The sequence below is a fragment of the Drosophila serrata genome, unplaced genomic scaffold (genome assembly GCF_035046125.1).
Source record: "Drosophila serrata isolate PLE 108 unplaced genomic scaffold, ASM3504612v1 contig_378, whole genome shotgun sequence".
In the NCBI taxonomy this organism is placed as follows: Eukaryota; Metazoa; Arthropoda; class Insecta; order Diptera; family Drosophilidae; genus Drosophila; species Drosophila serrata.
Window position 1 is genome coordinate 103,332 of NW_028257276.1, and position 10,025 is coordinate 113,356.

General features: G+C 41.4%; 2 protein-coding genes across 3 annotated transcripts in view; both read left to right on the forward strand.

Annotated features, from left to right (window-relative positions):
- Positions 1–10,025, forward strand: part of LOC110182651 (ras-related protein Rap-2b) — a 140,522-nt gene that overhangs the window by 74,396 nt on the left and 56,101 nt on the right. The window lies entirely within an intron of this gene.
- On the forward strand, positions 8,641–10,006 carry Or1a (Odorant receptor 1a). The gene is made up of 3 exons (XM_020950724.1): positions 8,641–9,149; positions 9,254–9,860; positions 9,938–10,006. Exons 1-3 carry the CDS (start codon positions 8,641–8,643, stop codon positions 10,004–10,006), a joined length of 1,185 nt encoding a protein of 394 aa, XP_020806383.1.

Sequence of the window (10,025 nt, forward strand, 5' to 3'; positions counted from 1 at the left end):
TGAAAATATTATTATTATTAGTTTAAATTCAAATTTTGCCATTGGTTATTGGTTTTTATCATTGAAGAAGCCTGAAACTAAGTCAATAAACTTATATTAATTGCTTGAAATATTTTAAAGCACTTTATTGTTAATGTGATTCTATATTATTTATTTTATATCCGTTATGATAATTTCCTAGGAGGAAGATCTAAACAGGGGTGTTATTATTTGTTTATTTCTTGTGACGCAAAAACTGCCTATCCTGTCTAAAAACCCATTTTGTTTCTCGTAAGGAATGCCGCTTTGTTTTTACGTGCATTTTGTTTTATTATATTTATTTCGTTGTGATTCTTTGGTAATATTTTAGCTGACATTTGGTCGGGGTTAGCAAAGGCTCGGCTGGTTAGATGAATGCTGCCGGTGTGGCAATCAACAAGTAGCAAGTGGCAAGTTGCAAGTGGCCGGTTCTCCTTTCTGGCACTGCTCCTCCTTGGACCCTCCGAGCTCCCCGTGGCAAGCCAGTACTCAGTTTTCCTTTGTGTTGTCCCATTTAACATTTTGGCACTTCGAGTGTTGCATCGAAGTGGCCGCCGGGTAGCTGAGAGTGAATCGATTCGTGGGGCAAGATAAGCTGCCACATTGAAAAAAAGGATTTATAGGATCAGAACTTAAACTTTCAGTGTTTTTTAAGCTTCTAACTGAACCTATAATGCCTTGCAAAAATATTAAAATAAGTTTAATTTTTATCCAAATCCAAATAATAGTTCAAGTTTATTTTATTACACTAATTATAATTTTTCCCTGTGCACTTAATTTAAAATATGTGGTTTCACGGTGAGGAGCGACTAGTTGACAGGCATCGACGCGGAATGTTTCTATTTTTGGGTGAAATGTCTGTGTGCCCTTTCACGTTTGCCGACAAAATGCCAGTCCGCGTGTATAAGTACACATTCAATTTTATCGCAGCACCCAAGCCCCTTTTCCACCCCCTAGAAAATCTTTGCGCTGATGGCCCTGTTTCAACCTATTCACATTTAAAAGATGATTGCCGAGCGGCTTTAAATTATAGCCAGGCCATCAATGCTGGGACAGTCAAATACACTAAAACAAAACAAATACATTTTTTTTTAATTAAAAAAATCAATATGCAAATTTGTAAGCCCTAAAAGAACTACCACTGAAAAGCTTTCCGATTAGCATATACAATATGGATTCAATATACCTAGAATAGAGTTGGTTTTTTTTTTTGTTGGTATTGCAAACTTCTCGAAGTTAACTTTCTTTCTTGTTAATATATATTAAAAAAAAAAATCTGTTTTTTTGGCAGTTATCTTTAAATTTCAGACTGTAGACTTAACCAGAGAACATGGCTTTTTTCTGTGTGTGGGGCTAGGCTATGATCATCAAAAAGTTGGTTTTCTGAGCTGGCCACAACAGCAGCAACTTACAACCTGCCCGTAAGTTCAGTTCTATTGTTTTGGTTTCGGTTTTGGGCTTGAGTTTGAGTCTCGACTTCCATAGATTGCACTTTTGGTTATTGTGGTTACCTTTTGCCTGCTTTATGCGCTTCATGCTACATTAGTCAATGACACTCGTCGCCAGTTTATGCTGTTGCTGCTGCCGCTGATGTTGCCGTCTTGCTTGCAACATCATCTTGCGTCAGGGGCTGAAATGATTATAGATATTTGCCTTACCCCACCCGTTCCCCCCACGTGCAATTTATGCAACAAAATTTCCACGTTTTTAATAGTATTTTGTATGTTATTAGTTGATGGATTTTCTTATTGTTGGGGATACGCCTCATCAATGAGGTAATTAGGTGGCCTTTTATGGAGCTTTTCCCAAGAACTTGACTTATAAATGTTGATTATATTTGGTTTTTAGTGGATTTTGTTTTATTTTTGGAAACACTTTTTTCTTTAATTATTATGGGATTGGGCTTGGCACGTTAATTTCCGTTTCCTTTTTAAGAAACTGTGTTGCGTGAAACCCATTTGCTAATTAGCAGCAGCAAAAACCACTCGAGCTGCAGCAACATAAAGGAAAATTCAAATGAATGGCACATTAGCGAAATAATATCAAATAACAGGAAGCTATCGACATCACCAGCAGCAGCATCCACTGTACCAACGTGTTGTCGTCGTTATCGTCTCTCGCTCGCTGATGTCATCGAAGAAATTCAATAATTGCAAATTGTGAAAAATTGCTAAACAGCAGTAGCAACACTTATGCGCTTTTGGCCAACAGAAACCCGTTTCTACGTAGCGTATTGTCATCATCACCCCTCTCAGCCCCTTTGACGCAATGCAATCGAAGCGAATTGCATCGCTTTGAGTCGATTGCAATTAAAACTCCCGCCTCGCGCTTTCCTTTTCGTGTTGCGCATTTCACTCTGCTCTCTTTTCGCATGCACTGACCGAAATTTGTGTTCACAATCGAATAATACTTTTCTTAAAAAAAAAAAAAATAATAATAATAAGAAATAAATCTAATTTTGAGAAGCCGAAGTTGGTAGAATCGGTGTATTTTAAAGATGTAACTTATTTATTTTTTGAAGAAGTGCCAAAAATGTTTTTTTGCTGATCAAGAATATATGTATCTGGTTTATGGCTCCTCCCTTCTGACTACAAGTACCCTGCAGAGGTCTAATTATGGAGAGCAGGCGATCGAAATACGTTCGGATCGCTCTAATTTGAAGATTGGAAAGGGATCTAAAGAGGTTTTAAGCATTTTAACTATTAATTTTAAACACTACAAGTATTTGGTCCATTTAGTTTAAATTAAAGACTATTTTCCAGTGCAGTGTCCGGGTTGACACATCTTGTCAATTGCCGTGATTATGTTGTCTCTGATGCTCTTGTTGCTGTTGCAAATGCTGCTACGGCTGCTGCTACTCTTACACTCATAACTAAGACTGAGGCATTCGACTCGCCGGCAAGTGAAATTGGTTTCACTTTCCAGTAAAAGCGTGAGACTTATATTTTTCTCTTTTTTTGGTGCCGACCGCTTTTGGCTTTCGGTCTTTGTCTCTCGACCGTCGGTGCAACATTGATTTCCTCTTTCATGGCCGGTTGCCGATGCTGGAAACGCGGGTTTGCGTCTCGCGTCTCGAGTCTCAACTCTCGAGAGGCTGCAAAATGTTTCCTGCTCCGCAGCAATTCGTGCAAATATATGTAGGGAAGGGGCTGGGGGGGTTGTTGTTCGGGATCGCTTGGAAATTGTCAACATTTGGCGAGTATTTTTCCATTTGCGTGCCAACAACAGTGAAGACAATTTCACTTTCGCTCTCTTTTAGCATCCAGCATCTAGTACACAGCTTCCGAAACGAGCAACCTCTGCTCCAAATTGGCACATTTCAGGCTTTCCTTGTCATCAATACAACCCTTACGGCGCTGTTCAGTTGAATAACCCAATTAGATTACCCAACGTAAGCCTTCTTCCTTTCTGCTGAGGTTTGAAATAAGAAGAGTTAATAATATTAATAAGAAGTTTCTTTCCAAAAAGGATCCAGCCAAAGTCCTGACTCAGAAATTCCCTCAATTTCAACACTGGCCAGCAGGAATAGACTTCTCGAGAAATGAGAAATATAATGTAATTACGAAGGGACAAAAAGCGGGTAATGCAGCAGAGCTCGCTGGTAATTTAGATCAGGGGCGATAATTTTTATTTCGCAGGTCCCAAACAGAAGACCCTGCGAGCCAAAGTTCGTGTCTTAAGTCTTTCGTTTTGCGAAATTCCCACTGTGTCGCATCGTCAGCTTGTTAAAGCGATTCCCCCTTTCCCGTCGCAAAAAAGGAAAAAACAAAAAAAAAAAAAAAAAACTGGCGGCAATAAAGCGCAGCTCATCTTCAATAAATTTCATGCAACTGCCGACAAGATAAAGCTGTACGAATTATACAACAAAATCAATTGCAGTTCGGCTGCCTCCGTTTCGTTGTTCGGCTGTTTGTTTGTTGCCCTTTGGTTTCTGGTTGCTGCCTCTTTGAGGCTTTCGCCGCATGCCGACATCTGTCTTATATAATAATTGACATGAGTAATCATTATGATCACTTGTTTGAACAATAACCGGAGAACAGGTCAAAAGTTTTGCGCAATGCAGATCCACGAAGGAGTTGGCCTTTCTTTGTTTTTATTGATTCAAAATATTTTCTACTAAATATGTGTGTTTTTCGAGTCATTTTGACAAAAGCAATGCCTTTTATGTTAAAACTCGTCAATGGCCCAGTTGACAACGCACTTGTGGCGATGCGACACGTGCTGGCTGACTTGGCAATCAATCGAATCGCTCAAGTGTCCGATTGTCTGATTGCCTGATTGACTGACTGACTGACTGACTGTCTGCGCGACTGAGTGACTGACTCATCGGCCTGTCAAATGGAAAAAAAAGAAAAAAAAAAACACAACCAACTTGGCTTTGCGAGTCATCCGAACATCTGCGACATCTTAAATCTACAATTCCAATTGCACAAACACAAAACAGAAAACAAACGATGGCAAATGGCGGTCGACGAACAACAATAGAATGTGTTGCAATTGAAAATAATTGTTTATGCTTGGCATTAAAATCATTACACAAACGACAAATACTCGGCACAACAATTGTGGCTGCGCGGCTCTTGTTGAAATTTTTCAAGTTTCCAGCATTAACATTGACAGAGAGAGGAAGCGTGCAAAACCTTAAGCCGAAAGCCGAAATCCAAATGAGAACGGCAAACAACGAACGGTAGCTCCGAACAAACAATGTTTAATCCACACTCTGCCAAAAGCAAATTAACCATAATTGTCCTTAAAAGGAGCTTTGACATTTCTGCCCTCAACAAAATATCATAAAGCCTGTTATTATTGTTGGTAAGGCTATTGATCAAAATTATAAACAATTACCTTTCAGAAGGCTTTACAATATGTTTTAGGTAATCACAACAATGTGAAATCCAGGTATTCTGTCATGACTTTGAAATTGACAATTTGAAATGACAATTCAATACTAAAATTTTTTGAGTGCATTTATGCAACCGAAGTTACATCCGCCAAACTCTAAGCCGTGATGTTGAGGGACGTCCAACAATCCGCAATTGCTTCCCTAACTCAGTCGAAACTCGGTCTCTCCGACAGGGGGACACAGGAGTGACTTGATGAGTCCGCTTGACAGGTGACTGCTCACAATTTATTTGCATTAGTTGGCAACTGTGAAAGGCTGAAACGCTGAAGGGCTTTAAGGCTTAAAGGCTGAGAGGCCAAAGAGCTGAGACTTCAAAATGGTTGGGCAAACAGAAGCCGCCGGCTAGAAGAGTCTGAAGAATGATGATGCCGAAGTTACAAACATTCAGTTTGATTCCATAACTATTTGCGCAATGTTTTCGGTCTCTTGGTCTGGGCCAATAAGGGCTTGAGAAAACTTCAAAGCCTGAGCCGTGGTCATGACTTACATGAAACGGCTATTGGAGCTCTCCACTGGCGGCTTATGGATTGGCCAGTTCTGCTCTCAAATGTGGCAATTCCACCCACCGATTCTGTCACTCAGCCGTCGTAGTCTGTCACCTTAATGAGCGCTTAAATGCCAAATTAATGACACCGATTTACAGCGTTACAGACTTAAACATGGGCGTCCCTACCCTTCCCTTCACCACTCGTGACTTTTGTGGGCGCTTCGAACACATATCTGGATTCAGCCCCAGACTCTGGTTCTTTCGTGTCAAGTGGCTGTTGTTTCGGTCTTAGCCATAATTTTGTTTTCATTAACAATAAATTTCAATTAAGCTCACGATTTGGATATTAATAAAGTTTTCAGCGGCACGAAACGCAAATAGCCCGAAAAAAGCGAAAAAACCTCAAGCTAAAATAAGGCCACAAGCGGATGCCAAGTGTGTAAACCTTTTCTGTTAAGCCAATCTCTGTTATTTTTATACCCTTCCAGGGTATTATTATAATTTTCATTAAAGTGGAGCTAAAACCATTATTTTATAATTTTGGTTTTCATTTTATTCAGATCGGACGACTATACAATATATCTGCCTGTAGAGGAAAATGCTTAACTCTCTCTCTGTCTCTTAAGTTGCCTTTATCTCTCCATTTCTCTCTGAGTATCTTTAGAGTTATACCTTACTCACTCGCTCTCCCTTTCGCTGTTCTCTTTATCCGTAGAGTATAATTAGAGCCACTGCCGTCGCTTTGGCCTCATTCTGTTGCAGCCTTCCGACTGTTAACATCTTAAGTGAAAGTGGTAGTATAAGCTAGTACCCTTCGACCTCAAAAATAATTGATTGATGATATTAATGCATCTTTGGCTTAGTTATAATCGATTTTATATTCGAAACCATGATAATATAGGTAACTGCAAGGGTATAGAAACTTCGTATTCTCAAAGTAGTTTCCCTTCTGGTTTTTTCTTCTGAGCTGTCGCCAGATTTGTACTCGTGCGGAAAACAGCAACAACAAAAAAATAAATAAACCTATCTACGGCTGGTACAAATTTTCGTGGCCCAAGTTTATTAGCAACACGACAACCACAACACATCGTTGGCCGTGTGGGTGTTCGTTCAAGTGGCTTTTCAACTCTGGATTCTGGTTCTGCTTTTGGGGCCCCTTAGAATATTCAAATACTTTATTTTTTCTTTTTTTCCGGACTGGCTTTTCGGTCTCTAATTTCGGGGGCCTATTTTGGCAGTTCTCGTTGACACATGGTCTCAAAGAGCTGCCAGAGGAGTGCCGACCCCCTTTTTTGCCCAGCCGCACAATAAAACCTTCGAAAATAAATGCTTATATTGTATAGGAAAACATTTTAAATCCCCTCTTTGGCTCCATTCATCATTCGCACACCTTTTCCACAGCCATTATGACTGCCCATAATTGCCGTTTATTTTGCATATTAATTAATTAAGGCATTTGCAAGTCGAATCCGACTGACTCGAATCGCGCTGACCAACCCATTTATTAGCAAATTGCTCGAATGCCGCACTTCGCACTGCGCTGTCCGCATCGAGTATACGCAGCGTTGGCTCGTTCATCAACTGATGACTTTATGAGTCTTTTATTAAGAGGTTCCCAGAATCGATGATTGTACAAATGACAACGAAGAAGCTATGTACATATGCATTATCTTTATTTATTTACTGTCAATCGATCACTTGAGTTCTTTGTTTCGGTTTCGATTTTCCCACGGTCTAGAATGGGGTGGAAATTGGCGTTTAATTGAATTTCTGTCAGGCCGGGGGCGAGACAAAGACTTTTTAATTAGTTTTCTTAGTTAATTAAAATACTTACCGGACACAGCGACTGTCGGCTGCGATCTGAGTTCATACGCACTGACAACATGTATAAAGTGTTGTATGTATCTGTGCACAGAAGAAAGATGTCTTAATTAAGTGTATCAGTAGAGTTATTTATTAATTATAATTCATTTGAAACTTACACCAGGTTGTACCTTGTTTAAATGGTTATCTGTGGTAGCAGAAAGGACAACACAGAATGTACTACCTACGTATACTTGTTTTTTTTTTTTTTTAATTTTTTTTTTGTTCTGTGTATGCATACTTTACGACTGGGGAGACTTAGGCGAGGCCGTTAATAAAGTGCCAGCCTCCAAATGTCAAAACATATGCCGAAGTCGGGAATTGTGCGGCTGTCGCGTCAGTAGATAAACATACGCAAAGCAAGACCAGCAGCAGCCACATCAACCCACAGCAACAAAACCGCTAGCGGACAATGACCATGACTGCAGTAAATATGTGTATACAAAAAATAGAAATTAAACAACAATGGAAACTAGCTTCTGGAAGCCAAAGCTTATATACCTTGCAGTTTGCAATTTAATTAAACGATCGAATCGGAAATTGATCATAGCTAATATTCAAATACTCGCATTCTTTAAATAGATATTTTTATGTGAAAATATTTTGTCGACAAATCAAAGCTTAAAAATCATATGCTCCTTCCCCGCGTCGCAAAGTTTTGATTGAAAGTTTTGAAAAAATACCCTGCAATAGTATTTAACTCTGTATGAGCGAAGCAAACGCGTTACCGTTAACCATGAGGCCTGGTACAGTGGCTCGTAAAGTGCAGTCGCAGTGCAGGTTTGAGAAGGGGTTAAAAAAAAATGTAAATAAGAGTTTAAAAAACAAACAACTTTAGCTTAATATATTGTATATAATAATTAAAGTATATATAACAAAAGTAGGAACTGTATTTAATTACTAGCATTACCTTTATTTAACAGGCTTGATAAAAATTAGTAGTAATATTTAGGGCTAATAATTGCCTGGTGGTTATCTTTAGAAAGAAAACAATAATAGTAGCAATACACCTTTGAATGGTTGGTGTATGTTATGTTTAGTGAGTAACGTTAAGTCCAGGGGTCTTTAATTCTAATCAATTTAATATCCTGGTCAACCACAGTACTTACCGAACAGGTGTGGCTTGACTCGAGTCTGAGCCTAAACTTTAGACGGACAGACGCCTCGGGCGTGTAATTAAATCATTCGCTGGCTCGGTTTCACTTAGCCAAGTATCGCTGCTGGACAAATTAAGTTGTAGTTAAAGGCCCAATTAGGCGACAGTGCTCCTCCAAAGTTTTTGCTCCCGCCCCCCGCTTTTAATTGCTTCTTTAATTGCGGTCATTCCGAGGGATGATCGCCGACGCCCAAGTCCTCAGTTGCCAGCGAAATGTCAAAGCTAGTCGAGGTTTTTCTGGGGAATCTGTGGACGCAGCGCTTCACCTTTGCCTGCATGGGTATCGACCTGCAGCCGTCGAGAAATGGAGGTGTCCTCCGATCGCCCCTGCTGTACGGGATTATGGTCTGCTCCACCGGCTTCGAGCTCTGCACTGTCTGCGCCTTCATCGTCAAGCATCGCAACCAGATTGTGCTCTGCTCAGAGGCGCTGATGCACGGCCTGCAGATGATCTCGTCACTGCTGAAGATGGCCATTTTTGTGGCCAAATCCCGCGATTTGATGGCCCTCATCCGGATGGTCCAAGCTCCATTTAGCGACGACAGTGTCATCGGATTTACGGAGTGGAACTCGCAAAACCGCCGGGGCCAGCTGATGGCCGCCGTCTACTTTGCCATGTGTGCCGGCACGAGTGTCTCTTTTCTGCTGATGCCAGTGGCACTGACCATGTGGCGGTACCACTCTACGGGGGAGCTCGTCCCAGTCAGCTCGTTCCGGGTGCAGTAAGTCGAACGAGAATGTGGCTCGCTTTTGTTCCTCTATTTTTATAGCAGTTGCTTAATATACAATGACTTGGTAGGGAATAATAATATGTATAATTCAATAGACTTCCCTACGACATCACCAAGCCGCACATTTATACAATGGACTGCGTCCTGATGGGGTTCGTGCTAACCTTCTTCTGCTGCTCCACCACTGGAGTGGACACCTTGTATGGGTGGTGTGCTCTGGGTCTGAGTTCCCAGTACCGCCGCCTGGGAAAGCAGCTGAAGCTCCTTCTCGACAACCAATTAGATCCCTCCCGCTCCGACCTGGGTCTGAGCGAGCTGTTCTGGGAGCACGCTCGTCTCCTTAGGTTGGTGGAGTACTTCAATGCCAGTTTCATGGGAATCGCCTTCGTGGAGGTTCTGGTAATCTGCGTGCTGTACTGCTCGGTGATCTGTCAGTACATAATGCCGCACAGCAACCAGAACTTCGCCTTTCTCGGCTTCTTCTCGATGGTGGTGACCACGCAGCTGTGCATTTACCTCTTCGGAGCGGAGCAGGTGCGGCTGGAGGCCGCTGGATTCGCCAGGGAGCTCTACCAGGAGCTGCCCTGGCAGAAGCTCTTGCCGTCGCACCGAAAGCTAATGCTCTTTCCGCTGCAACGGGCTCAGAGGGAAACTGTCCTGGGGGCCTACTTCTTTGAGCTGGGGAGACCTCTGCTCGTCTGGGTGAGTCCTAGGCAGTAATTAGCTGAGACATTTAATAATTCATACTTCAATGACGCTAATCAAATATTCCTTTTAAGATATTTCGCACGGCGGGCTCTCTAACAACATTGCTGAATGCCCTTTATGCCAAATACGAAACGGCTTAACAATACTGAGCATACCTAT

Bases quoted from the DNA above. Each gene is read 5' to 3' on its own strand.
- Or1a (XM_020950724.1), top strand. From the start codon at position 8,641: ATGTCAAAGCTAGTCGAGGTTTTTCTGGGGAATCTGTGGACGCAGCGC. The intron at 9,150-9,253 runs GTAAGTCGAACG...ATAATTCAATAG, and splicing joins GTCAGCTCGTTCCGGGTGCA to ACTTCCCTACGACATCACCA. The intron at 9,861-9,937 runs GTGAGTCCTAGG...ATTCCTTTTAAG, and splicing joins GGAGACCTCTGCTCGTCTGG to ATATTTCGCACGGCGGGCTC.